General features: G+C 37.1%; 1 protein-coding gene across 9 annotated transcripts in view; it reads left to right on the plus strand.

Annotated features, from left to right (window-relative positions):
• Positions 1–14,030, plus strand: part of CEP112 (centrosomal protein 112) — a 418,686-nt gene that overhangs the window by 27,380 nt on the left and 377,276 nt on the right. For 8 of the 9 annotated variants that reach the window (XM_059998183.1, XM_059998182.1, XM_059998189.1 and 5 more), the window contains exon 5: positions 12,912–13,002. The exons of the other annotated variant lie outside the window; for it this stretch is intronic. In XM_059998183.1, coding sequence (XP_059854166.1) covers positions 12,912–13,002 — 91 coding nt within the window. The remainder of the gene's footprint in view (positions 1–12,911; positions 13,003–14,030) is intronic. 9 annotated transcript variants of the gene reach the window in all.

Here is a 14,030-nt window from a genome sequence, read left to right on the forward strand (position 1 = left end):
CTGAGCTACCTCAACCTAGTTGACATCTAAGAAATACCCCATCCAATAAGTGCAGATTACACATTCTTCAAGTGCACATGGTATGTTCATCGGGATAAGTCACGTCTGGGTCGTAAAAGAAATTCAGTTGGTCTCAAAGGATGGAAGTCACACGGAGCATGTTTTCTGATCTCATCGGAATTTAATAAGAAACAATTATAGTACATCCAGAAAAGCCGTCAAACGTTTATAAATTAAAAAAACTCACTTCTAAATAACCTATTTGTCACGAAAGAAATCACAAGGGTTTATAGAAATTTTGAACCAAATGATAAAGAAAATACAACATATCAAAATTTATGAGATGCAGCTTAGAGGGAAATTTAGAGTTTTTAATGCTTGTGTCAGAAAAGAAGAAAAATCCAAAATCAGTGGTCACAACTTCTCCCTTTGGAAGATGGAAGAATAAGAGCTGAGTGAATCCAGTGTAAGCAGAATGAAGGAAATAAAATAGATAAGAGTGGAAATCAGTGCAACAGGAAAACAATAAAGTCAATGGAGGCAAACATTGTTTTTTTTTTTTAAGTTAAATAAAATTGATAAATTCTAGTTAGACTCATGAAATAAAAAGAGAGAAATACATTGGTAAATATAAAAACCTGTAGAATGGTAATTCTGGTTTACAACTCCACTTTTTATTTTTTATAGGGTTACAAAGGCAGTTGAATAAAATGATATCCAACTATATGCTACCTACAAGGGACAAGGGACTCACTTTAGATCTAAGGACACATCCAAGTTGAAAGTGAAAGGATGGAAAAGATATTCCATGCAAATAGTAACCAAAAGAGGGCAGGAGTGGATTTGTATTATAAGAAATAGATTAAGTAATAACCTGTTACAAGAGACAAAGAATGAACTTATATAATGATGAAAGGGTCAATGAACCAGGAAGATATAACAGTTATACACATACATGCACCAAACATCAGAAGTCTTAAATATATGAGTCAAACATCAACAGAATGGAGGGAGAAATAGCTCTACAATAGTGGTAAGAAAACTTCAGTACCACACATTCAGTGATGGTTAGAACAATCAGAAGATCATAAAGAAACAGAGGACTTGAACAACACTGCAGGCCAATTTGACCAAACCAATATATAGAGAACATTCCATCCAACAGCAGTAGAATACATTTTTCTCAAGTGCACATGGAATATTCTCCAGGATAAAACCATTTGATAGTCCACAAAACCAGTTTTAATATATTTTAAAAGATTGAAATCATACAGAGTATCTTTGCTGATCAAAGTGTAGGGAAACTAGGAATCAATAGTAAAACTGGAAAATTCATAAATATGTGGAAATTAAATAACACACTCATAGTCAAGAAGTCAAAAAAGAAATCAAAAGGGAAATCAGAAAATATCTTGAGACAAATGAAAATGAAAACACAACATACCAAAACTTATGGGATGCAGTGAAAGCAGTGCTATGAGGGGAATTTATAGTTGTAAAATCTTACATTAAAAAAGAAAAATCTGACATCAACAACCTAAATTTACATCTTAAGGAACTAGGAAAAGAACAAACTCTGAAGCTAGCAGAAGAAAGGAAATAAAACAGAAAATGGGAAAACATTAGAGAAAATCATGGAAACCACTAGAAAAAAAAGAAGACAACTGAAATCAGACATGAAAGAAGAGACATTGTAACTGATTTTACAGAAATAAAACATTATAAGTGAGTACAATGAGCAGTCGTAAACCAACACATTGGGTAGCCTAGATGAAGTGGATAATTTCCTAGAAACACAGTCTACCAAGACTGAATCATGAAGAAATAGAAAATCTATTTCTATTTCTAGAACAGACCTATAACTAGTAAGGAGATTGAAGCAGTATTCAAAAACCTTCCAACAAAGAAAAGCCTAGGACCAGATAGCTTCACTGGTGAATTCTGTCAAACATTTAAAGAATAGTTAACACCAATCCAAACTCTTAAACTCTTCCAAAATTGAAGAGGAGGGAATACTTCCAGCTTCATGGTATGAGGCCAGCATTACTGTGATACCAAAGCCAGACAAAGACGCTACAAGAAAACTACAAACCAATATTCCTGATGAATATTGATGAAAAACCCTGAAAAAAATACTAGCAAACAATTCAACAGAACAGTAAAAGGATTTACACCATGACAAAGTGGGGTATATTCACGGAATGCTAGGAAAATTTGACAAATGAAACAATCATTATAGTACACCACATTAACAGAATGATGGAAAAGAAACACGTGATCATCTCAATTGATGCAGAAAAAGCATGTGACAAAATTTAACACTCTTTCATGATAAAAATACTTGACAGACTATGAATAGAAGGAAACTACCTCAAAAGAATAAAGGCCGTATATGAAAAGCCCACAGCTAACAGCATACATAAGAGTGAAAGCAAAAGTTTTACCTTTAAGAGCAGTAGTAAGACAGGGATGCCCACTCTCATCACTTCTATTCAACATAGTACTGGAAGTCCTAACCAGAGCAATGAGGCAAGAAAAAGAAAAGTCATCGAAATTGAAAAGAGAAGAAGAATGATCTCTGTTCACAAATGATATAATCTTACATACAGAAAACTAAATATTCCACAAAAAACTATTAGAACTAATAAACAAATTCAATAAAGTAGCAGGATACAAAACCAACAAATAAAAATCAGTCACAATTTTATACAGTAACAGTGAACAATCTGAAAAGGAAATTAAGAAGACAGTTCCATTTACAACAGTGTCAAAAAGAATAAAATACTTAGGAATAAACTTAACCAAGGACTTGTACACTAAAAACACTACAAAATATTGTTGAGAGGAATTTAAAAAGACACCAGTAAATGGAAAGACATGAGTTCATGGATTGGAAGACTTAATATTATTAAGATGTACAATACAACCCAAAGTGATATATTGAATAATATTGGGTTGGGTGACATGGGAAACCCGAATGAACGTTTTGGCCAACCCAATACAATCCCTATCAAAATTCCAGTGGCTTTTTTTTTCAGAAAAGGAAAAATACTTCCTAAAAGTCATGTGGAATCTCAAGTGACACTGAATAGCTGAAACAGTCTTGGAAAAGAAAAGCAAAACTGGAATTCTAACATTTTCTAATTTCAAAACTTCCTACAATGCCACAGTAATCTAAACAGTGTCGTGCTATCCTCAAAGGATAGAGTGAGCTTTCTGCACCAGTGTGCAGTTTTAATCGTACCTCCCTTCGAGTAGCTAGCACCTCATAATAGAGATTAGAGGTGTGGAAAGAAGAAGAGGTAAAAAGTGGCTGTAAAATTGCTAGAGTTGAAAAAAAAACATCAGAAATGTTACAACCATGTAAATATTTTGGATATAGCAAGGATGGATTTCCCAACCCAGGTATAGTAGTCTTCCTGTTTCTGGGAAATAAGGCTATTTTGCAGGACGGTCAATGCTGATGCTAGTCTAAGATACATGAAGGAAAGAGAGAACTGTACACAACCCTACAGTTCACTTTCACATTTGGTGTTTGTGCTGGGAAATGTGGGAAGCTAGATCTGTTGCCAGTTTTATTTACCTTTTGTAATGAACATATTTTTTTTTTGCATTTTAAATAAAAAATAACTAGCAGTTTTTGAATTAAATAAGTTTCTTGCTTGGCTATACTGAGATGCTAAATTCACTTGGAGAGAGCACCAAAAATATACATAAGTCCACACACCTTTGGAGATTCTAGTAGTTCTTTGTACTCGGTATTTGTTGAAGCAAAGAGGAAATGTGCCCAAACCAACCTCTATACAAAGGACAGACAGCACCGTAAATGTGAGTGTGCCCGGTAACACATAATGCATTGGCCAGATTTGGTGAGCGAGGCACCACAATTAGTCAGTGTTAATGACGTAGAGGCCACGGTACTTAGGTCCCTGTACGTAGCAATCAATAAAGCGTTTGTTTTTTCCTTATGACTTCATGTTTTATGAAGATGATGCAAAGACTGTTGGGAATGATCTTTAACAAACTATAGAAGGGGTGTTGTCTGCTCTGATATCAGTCTGTGGTTCCTATTCACAAAGCTCCTTGAGGAGAGAGACTGTCTTGCTCACAATTATATTCCTAAGGCCTGTCACTGTACCATGGAGCACAGTTAATAACTCAGTTATTTGTTAAATGAATATGAATGAATGAACAAATTAATGATTGGATAAATTAGTAAAAAAGTCTGGTACTGGCATAAAGACAGACATATAGACTAATAGATTAGAATAGAGAGCCCAGAGATAAGCCCTTGCATATATGGTCAAATGATTTTTGACAAGGGTGCCAAGACCATTCAATAGGAAAAGGACAATCTTTTCAACAAATGGCGTGGCAAAACTGGATATTCACATGCAAAAGAATGAAGTAGGACTCTTACTTTTTACTATATATAAAAATTAAGTGGGCTTCCCTGGTGGTTCGGTGGTTGAGAGTCCGCCTGCCGATGCAGGGGACGCAGGTTCGTGCCCCGGTCCGGGAAGATCCCACATGCCGCGGAGCGGCTGGGCCCGTGAGCCATGGCCACTGAGGCTGCGCGTCCGGAGCCTGTGCTCTGCAACGGGAGAGCCCACAATGGTGAGAGGCCCGCGTAACGCAAAAAACAAAAACAAAAACAAAAAAATTAACGCAAAATGGATCAAATACCTAAAGGTAAATATCGGGGGAAAGCTTCATGACGATGGATTTGGCATTGATTTATTGGATATGATACCAAAAGCACAAGCAGCAACCAAAAAAAGCTGTAGATAAATTGGACCATGTCAAAATTGAAAACTTTAGTGCATCAAAGGACGCAATCAGCAGAGTGAAAAGGCAACCCATGGAATGGGAGAAAATATTTGCGAATCACCGACCTGAAAAAGGGTTAATATCCAGAGTATGTGAAGAACCCCACAATTCAACAACAACAAAAACAAACAACCTGATTAAAAAGTGGGCAAAGGACTTGAATAGACATTTCTCCAAAAAATTGATCAGTAATCATTCTGGAAATGCAAGTCAAAACCATAATGAGATGCCATCTATTAGGATGGCTACTATAAAACAAACAAACAAAACAAGTGTTTGGCAAGGATGTGGAGAAGTTGGACCCCTCTGTGCTGTTGGTGGGAATGTAAAATAGTGTAGCTGTGGTTGAACACTGTCAGCAGCTCATCAAAAAAATTAAAAATACAATTACCATATCATACAGAAATCCCACTTCCATGTATATATCCAAAATAATTGAAAACAGGGACCCAAACAGATACTTGTATAGCCTTGTACATAGCATCATTATTTTCAGTAGCCAAAAGATGGAAGCACCCCAAGTATCCGTCAATGGCTGAATGCATAAAAATGTGGCATATGATACAATGGAATATTCTTGAGCCTTAAAAAGGAAGGAAATTCTGACCCATGTTACAACATGGGTGAACCTTGAAGGTATTATGCTAAGGCAGATAAGCCAGTCACAGAATGAAAAATACTGTATGATTCCACTTATATGAAGTATAAATTCATAGAGGCAGAAAGTAGAATGGTGTTTGCCAGGGGCTGAGGGGAGAGGAGAAAGGGAAGTTACTGTTTAATAGGTAAGGTGTTTCTGTCTTGGGAAGATGGAACAACTCTAGAGATGGATGGTGATGGTGGTGGCACAACACTGTGATTGTACTTCCAACCACTGAACTGAACACTTAAAAGTGGTTAAGAAAAAAAAAAAAAAAGTGGTTAAGATGGTAAATTTTATGTTCCATGTATTTTGCCACAGTTAAAAATATAAAATGGGAGAGAAAACACAAATTCGCAATGTCAGGAATGAATGAAAGAGGAGGCTCCACACAGATCCTACAGACATTCAGAATACGATGAGGTGGGAATTCCCTCGTGGTCCAGTGGTTACGACTCCTCACTTTCACTGCTAGGGGCCCGGGTTCGATCCCTGGTCAGGGAAGTAAGATCCTGCAAGCACGTGGCATGGCCAAAAAAAAAAAAGTATAATGAGGCTATTATAAACAACTTTGTATCAGTGAAAATTTGGATGAAATAGAAGAATTCCTTAAAAGACAAGAAGAAATGGGGAATCTGAGTATCCCTATAGTTAACCAAAGAAGTTTATTTTATAATTAACTACCTTCCTATAAAGAAATCTGTAAGCCCAGATGGTTTCCTTGGTGAATTCTATCAGGCTTTTATGGAAGAAATGATATCATCCTACATGAATTTTTTTCAGGAAATAGAGAAAGAGGGAATGCTTCCCAACTCACTTTGTTAAGTCTGTGTTACTTTGTTTTCAAAAGAAGACAGACATTCCCAGAATGTAAAACTACATACCAATATTCCTGCATGAATATAGATTTTAAAATTCTTAATTAGCATATTGTATCCAGAAACTATACAAAGGGTATTATATCATGAATAGATGGTGCTCCTTGCATATAGAGAAAATATTCTAAATACATATATCTGATAAATGATTTGTGTCTAGAGTATGTGCAACTCAAGGAAAAGTAGACAACAACCCAATTAATGTGCAAAAGATTTTACAGACACTTCACAAAGTGTATATATAAATAAATGGCTAATGTACACACATGAAAAGATGGACAACGTCATCCTTTATCAGGGAAATGAAAATTATAAAGCACAATTGTGATACCACTATACACCCATTAGAATGGCTAAAATGATAAAGACAGAAAACCAAGTATGGTGACAATGAGATGAAACTGGAAGTCTCATACAGCATTAATGGGCATATAAAGTGCCCCCACCACTTTGGAAAACAGTTTACCAATTTCTTACAAAGTTTTAGATAGTTTACCACATGACCTCACAATTCTATTCCTACATGTCAAGAGAAATGAAAATGTATGTCCACATAAATTCTTGAATGTCCGTAGCAGCTTTATTCATAATAGCCAGATGTGGAGACAAGTGTCCATCAGTACATGAATCAAAAAGGAAATTAAGGTTCATGCATATAATGGAATACTTCTAATCAATAAAAAGAAATGAACTTTGATACATGCAACAACATGGCTAAATCTCTTCCTGAGTGAGAGGAGCCAGACATAAAAAGTGCATTCTGTTTGCTTCCATATATAAGAGATTCTGCGAAATGCAGGTTGCCTGGGTTTGTGGGAGGGAGTAGATTGCTTGCCAGGGAGGCCAAGAGAACTTCTGGGTGTGATGGAAAGAATCTGTATCTTCATTGTACTGGTTACACAGGTATATGCATTTGTCGGAACTCTACATTTTAAATGGGTATGGCTTTACGGTACATAAGTTATACTTCAGTAAACCTAATAAAAGTCATATCTAGGTGTAGGTGAGACTTTCCTGGTGTGGCTTCTTCCACTGTAAACACCTGTGAACTAAAGTTGTAAGTTACCTCCCCCCCACCCCCCCAGTGGTGAGAGAGGGACTGGAGAATTCCCATTTAAAAAACAGGGAAAATGGGAGACACAAACCAATGACAGTTCCATAGAAATTCTGAAATCTAGCAGGTGCTGATTGCCAGTTTCTTGATTAAGGCTTAGTGCTGCTTCCTGGAAGTGTTCTTCATGGTTCTCTGCTCTGTCTTTTGGGTTCTTGACTTTTCCTTCTGAATTATCTTTTTTTTTTTTTTTGCTTTTTAACAGAAGCAATGATTTGTTTTAAGCTGAGTAGTTTTCTCAGGCTGCCTCCTGTTTATAGGAATTTGGGGAACCAAATGCCTCTTTTCACTTTTTTTTTTTAATTTTTAAAAATTATTTTTGGTTGCATTGGGTCTTCATTGCTGTGCGCGGGCTCCCTCTAGTTGCGGTGAGCAGGGGTTACTCTTCATTGCGGTGCGCGGGCTTCTCACTGCAGTGGCTTCTCTTGTTGCGGAGCACGGGCTGTAGGGCGTGCGGGCTTCAGTAGTTGTAGCACGAGGGCTCAGTAGTTGTGGCGCACGGGCTTAGTTGCTCCGTGGCATGTGGGATCTTCCCGGACCAGGGATCAAACCCGTGTCCCCTGCATTGGCAGGCGGATTCTTAACCACTGCGCCCCCTCTTTTCACTTTGAACTCTGTCCTTTCATACGACGAGTCTAGTTCCTTGGCTTTGAGGCCATGTCTGTGTTCCTTGCCTTTCCAGGGCACAAAGCTTCTTATAAGCCAGAGCTTTCCAAAGTGGTCACCAGCACTGATTTTCAGCTTCTTCTCAAGAACAAGGAACTCCATCCCTGCTTTTGGTTTCTTGATGAGTTTGACTTTGTCCTTCTACTTAGAGGAACTTTGATTCTCTCCTACTTGTCCAGAGTCATACTTCCTGCTCTTTCTAGCTGTCTCTGAAACCAGAGCCTGGCAGACCTTCAGTTCCTGTCCTTTTTATGACATTACATTTTTTAAAATTAAAGTATAGTTGATTTACGATATTATATTAGTTTCAGTCATACTACTAGTGATTCGGTATTTTTATAGATTATATTCCATTTAAAGTTATTATAAAATATTGGCTATATTCCCTGTGCTGTACAATATATTCTTGTATCTTATTTATTTTATACATAGTGGTTTGTACCTCTTAATCCCCTCCTCCTACCTTGTCCCTCCCCCCACCCTCTCGCTACTGGTAACAATTAGCTTGTGAGTCTGTTTCTGTTTTGTTATATTTGTTTGCTTTGGTTTTTAGATTTCACACATAAATGATAACATTCAGTGTTTGCCTTTCTGTGTCTAACTTATTTCATTCAGCATAATACATTTTAGGTCCATCCATGTTGTTGCAAAGGGCAAAATTTTATTGCTTTTTATGGCTGAGTAGTATTCCATTGTATATATGTACCACACCTTCATCCATTCATCTGTTGATGGACACCTAGGTTGCTTCCATGTCTTGGCTATTGTAAATAGTGCTGCTGTGAATATTGGGGTGCATGTATCTTTTTGAATTAGTGTTTTCATTTTCTTTGCATGTATACCCAGGAGTGGAATTGCTGGATCATATGGTAGTTCTGTTTTTAGTGTTTTGAGGACGATCCTTACTGTTCTCCATAGTGGCTCCACCAATTTACATACCCACTAACAGGGTGCTAGGTTTTCTTTTTTCCACATCCTCACCAACATTTATTTGTGGTCTTTTTGACAATAGCATGGCATTACATTTTTTGGGGTTTTTTGGGCATTGCCTTTTTGTCCGAGCTAAAAGAGATGTTCTAGGTTGTTCCTTTAGGTTTTTCTCCAATGCAGTCTTGACTGGCATTGTCACTACTATTTCTTTAATTATTATTTTCCCAGTTTCTGTTTTATTTATGCCTTCTGGAATTCATGTTATTTTGATATGAGAGATTTTGAATTTATCTTCCTTATCTGTTGCATTTTTATTTATTATATTCATCCCTTAATTTTTTTGTGTGTTCTCAGAATATTTCTTGAAGTAGTTTTCTAAGTCACTGATTTGATTTTATGCTATATTTTATCTGCCATTCTCTTCTTACATTGTGGTTTTAAAATTTGGTAATCATGTTTTTCATTTTTAAGCACATTTTTATGATCACAGATTGTTTATTTCCTTTTTATATCTGAAATGTCTACTTGAATCACATTGAGGACACAAATTAAAAAGACATTTTAGAAATTTTCCATATGTATAAGTTTCTTTTGCAGGAAGAAATTCAGTCAGTCTTTGTTTAGGCTTTTAAAGCTTATTATGTGTCTCATTACTTATCTCTTTATTTTTATCGTGACAAGTCTATGTTTCTGTAGTATTTGGAATCAGCAAAGATGCTGGGAGAATGTTTCTGGATCGTCGTTGAAGTATTTTAGCATTAGGAAAAAGTGAAAGGGGAAACTTACATTTCCTCTAGTTTTCCTCCTCCAGAGGAGGAAGGAGGCACTGGCATGCCAGGGAATCTTACTCATACACCGAGACCCTGCTTTCTGGGCTATCTTGGCACCCACATGTGAATGAGCCACAGTCCCTCCTCCTCATTGGCACAAACTCCGTAGTCCTGACCTCGCTGTCATCGGGTCCCCCGTACCAACGGTAGGCTGTCTTCATAAGCACCATGACTTGCTATTTATTCTCTGTGGCAGGCAGCGCCTGCTGTTCTTCCTAAAGGATAACACAGGGTTAAGCTTTGCCCCCTGCCCTCTGTCTCCCTGTTCACCCTGACCTCCAGCCCCATCACTGTGAATCTGAGCCGTCTTTGTGCCTCCTTAGAGTTCCAGTTAATTGTGTTTCCAGCTGGAGTCATTATCAGTGGCAAGAGATGAAACTTCTGTGCTTAATGCCCCATGCTTCTTGTGCCAGCTGGATCTTAGCAATGATGCTGACCTCCTTCTTTAGTTGGCTCAACTGCCTTCACAAGAAGCTGACTTCAGCAATGCCTCTGCTTTACTTGGCCTGCACTGGAGCATGTTTCAGGGGAAATAGAATGAATTTAGTTTGGGGCATGTTGAATTGGAGGTAGGGCGATTCAGTTTGTATTTGCAATGGGGTTGGAGGCCAAGAGAGCAGTTTGGGCTGGAGATGTAGATTGGTAATCAGAGCTTCTCCTTATTATTTGAAAAACTAATAGTATATTGGATTGACCAGGGAAAGCACATAAAAGGAAAATAAATATGGTTAGACACAGAACCCCAGGGATTATAGCATGTATGAGATGGGCAGAGAAAGAAAAGCTAGTGAAAAAGCTGTGAAGGAGATTTCTAAAGGACCGGATAGGAACCGGGAAAGAATGGTTCTGTGGAGCCAATAAATGTGGCACCTTTAAAGCACCACCCCTAATGTCTTAGTGCGAGCAGCCAGGGGAAGGACAGATCGCGGCTCATTTGCTTGAGTACCTAGGAGATCAATGCTGACTTTACTTACAGCACTTTCAGGATGAGTGGAAGTCAGATTGTAGTTGATTGGAGAGGACATGGCAGGGTGGGACATAGATTCAATAACTTATTTTGAAAATTTACTAAGAAGGGAAAGGTAGGATCGTTACAGAAGACAGCTACATGTGACTTAAAAGGGTGTGTTGTTTCATGTATGCACCCTGTGTAATAAGTAGGTAAATGTTTCAGTCCTCTTTTTATTAATATTTTCTATGAGAAGAATTACTTTTAATATTTAAGCATTTTTCAATTTTTAAGTATCGCTCTTTTTATGATTGTTTAATCTATTCTTAAAGAAGAACAGGCCACTACTTAGTATGGTATATCAGGGTGTCTCTTCCCACATACTAAGTTTTAAATGCTTTATATCAGCTCAAGCACACTGGCTGATGAGATTATTCTCAAAATATTACTTTATCTCCTTTTCTCATTTATTTTTAAGTATTTGGCTATCTGGACTACTGAGTAGGGGTATTAAAAAAATCTACAGCTCTCTTTAAAACAACTTTTTCAGACATTCTCAATTACTTGGTAACTAGTCTGAGGAATGTTATTCTGTCAGTGTTAACTACCAAAAAACACATTAATTTTAATCTTGTCTTTTTGAACTACTGTTCCGTCTTTTGAGAATACTTAGTATGACCCACAACTTGTGAAGGAAATCCTGATATGGCTAGTGGTTGAAAGTCAGTGGCTTTAATTCATTAAATAGTGGTTAGTTTTCATTTTGTGTCTCTTGAAGTAACCATTCAGAGAATAGATATTTGTAATCATGGAACTTCCATTGAAGTAGCTCGAATAGAAATATATGGGAGAGAAGTGGACATGAAGGGAAGTCAAATATTTTCTTAGGAAACTAGATTCCCTAGGGTAATGGATAAAGTAATTTATCCATTATCCTTGGTAGTATAAAAATATGGCAGTACAGGAAGATGATTGCACCAGGTGCCATCCACATAATCCAGTTAAAGAGCTAATATCTCATCGTATGTGTCTACCACTTCTGGTCTGTCCATTTCTCTGTTAATGGATATTTGGGTTGTTTCCATATCTTCAGCATAGTGCCTAGATAACAATGTAGTATTGTGCTCTTCAAATTTGTTAAAAGGATAGACCTCATATTAAGTATTCTTACAACAAAACAAAAACAAAGGATCACAGGGAAACTCTGGGAAGTATTGGATATGTTACCTTGATTGTGGTGATGGTATCACAGGTGGGAGGTATTGGATATGTTACCTTGATTGTGGTGATGGTATCACAGGTGTTTGCGTATGTTCAACCTCATCAAATTGCACACAGTAAATATGCTCAGTTCTTTGTATGTCAATTATACCTCAATAGAGCTCTTTTTTAAAAAAGAAAAAATATATGGGAGACTCTAGGCTAAAGTAGAGTGTTGAGAATGGCACTTTTTGTACAATATTTTATATATTTTATATATTTTATATATTTTCTATTGGAGAAAAATCTTTTTGTTCTAATTCATCTGGAAGCTTAAACTGTTTTCCTGTTTATGCTCTACTTACGTTTTACCCAAATTAACATGGCATATTTTTAAATTTAGGACTTTGATTTATCTGTGGTTTCTGATATGGCTTCAAATTAATTCAGACTTTCAGCTATGTGAAAGTTTTGTTATTTTATATATTTTAAGACTTCATCATGATGTGAAACATGAATCCAACAAAACTTGCTAACCTTTGAAAACAATTATCTTCTCTGAGACTGTATGCTTCAGTTTTTCTCTTCCTACACGTAGGAAAAGGGGAAATGCATGTGGTTTATTATAGTCCCACTTAACAAGAGCATTTGTTTGTAAGCAAGCATGTGGCATTTAGGTGACATTTTACTTATAGTTTAATGAATACAAGTGGTTATTTTTCGTATTTCTCTTTTCTTTGCTATTGAAACGTCATTGTTAATATAAACAGTCATCTCATTTCCAAAAGGAAAAGAATATTGTAGTCCTAGATTTGAATACCCCTGTGTCCTCTGAATTCCCCCAATTCTGACTGTGACTGTTTTGGTCTCTCAATAGGGAACAATGCATTGCAAAGCTCCAAACCAGATCACAGTCTATGAGTCCAACCTACAGAGATGATGGACAGATTATTACCCCAAGGAGTTATGTAAGATCAGATTCTACTTTTGTTTTTTTTGTTTGTTTGCTTCTTGTTTTAAAATATCTCCACATAGGGCTTTCCTGGTGGCGCAGTGGTTGGGAGTCCGCCTGCCGATGCAGGGGACATGGGTTTGTGCCCTGGTCCGGGAGGATCCCACATGCCGCGGAGCGGCTGGGCCCGTGAGCCATGGCCGCTGAGCCTGTGTGTCCGGAGCCTGTGCTCCGCGATGGGAGAGGCCACAACAGTGAGAGGCCCGCGTACCGCAAAAAAAAAAAAAAAATCTCCACATATTTTTAGTTTCATATTGTTAAATTCCAACGATTACTTACAAACAATAAAGTCTGAAGGTTTTGCTGAATATCCTGGTTTCAAAGAAAGTGGTGTATTTGGTATGTTCCATAGCGTTCCTTCTGCTTTCTCAAAGATTCTGAGGCATCGTGTTAATCAGTCTTATCATTTTTCCTGTGCATTGAAGAATAACTTTGAAAAGGTTTTGTTTTTTAGTTAACTTTTCCCCTTTTACTCAGTATATGTCTAAAAATGATTAGACGCACAATGGTCATAAACTTAAGAAATTGGGATTAGTTTGTAGTGAAGTAGGGAACACTGCCTTCCTGATGAAGGTGAACTGTTCCTATCTTGAAATATGAATACTTCTCTTGCATGTAACTACTTAACATAGATTTGGTTTGACCATGGAGCTAATGAGCATTCCAGTCAGGTTGATAAAGAGGACTCTGCCTGCTTCCTACAGCATAGCTCAGCTTGTCTTGGGTGATGAGACTTTTAGTTACAAGCAAGTCGAATGTGAAACACGACTGTTTCAGAACATTTGCTCTGAACATAACTCCTTCCATTTTCTCCAGTGATGGAGGGGTCCAGTTTGGAACTTTCATAAATATCTTAATATAAAGAGCAGCACATTTTAGATATTTGTGAAATTATTATCAATCTTATATTTACTCAAAATAAATAAGGGAGGTGCATTTTAAAAGACATTCTCATTCACACATACACACACACACATTCAAAAA

This window comes from Delphinus delphis, chromosome 19, assembly GCF_949987515.2.
Source record: "Delphinus delphis chromosome 19, mDelDel1.2, whole genome shotgun sequence".
Lineage (NCBI taxonomy): Eukaryota > Metazoa > Chordata > Mammalia > Artiodactyla > Delphinidae > Delphinus > Delphinus delphis.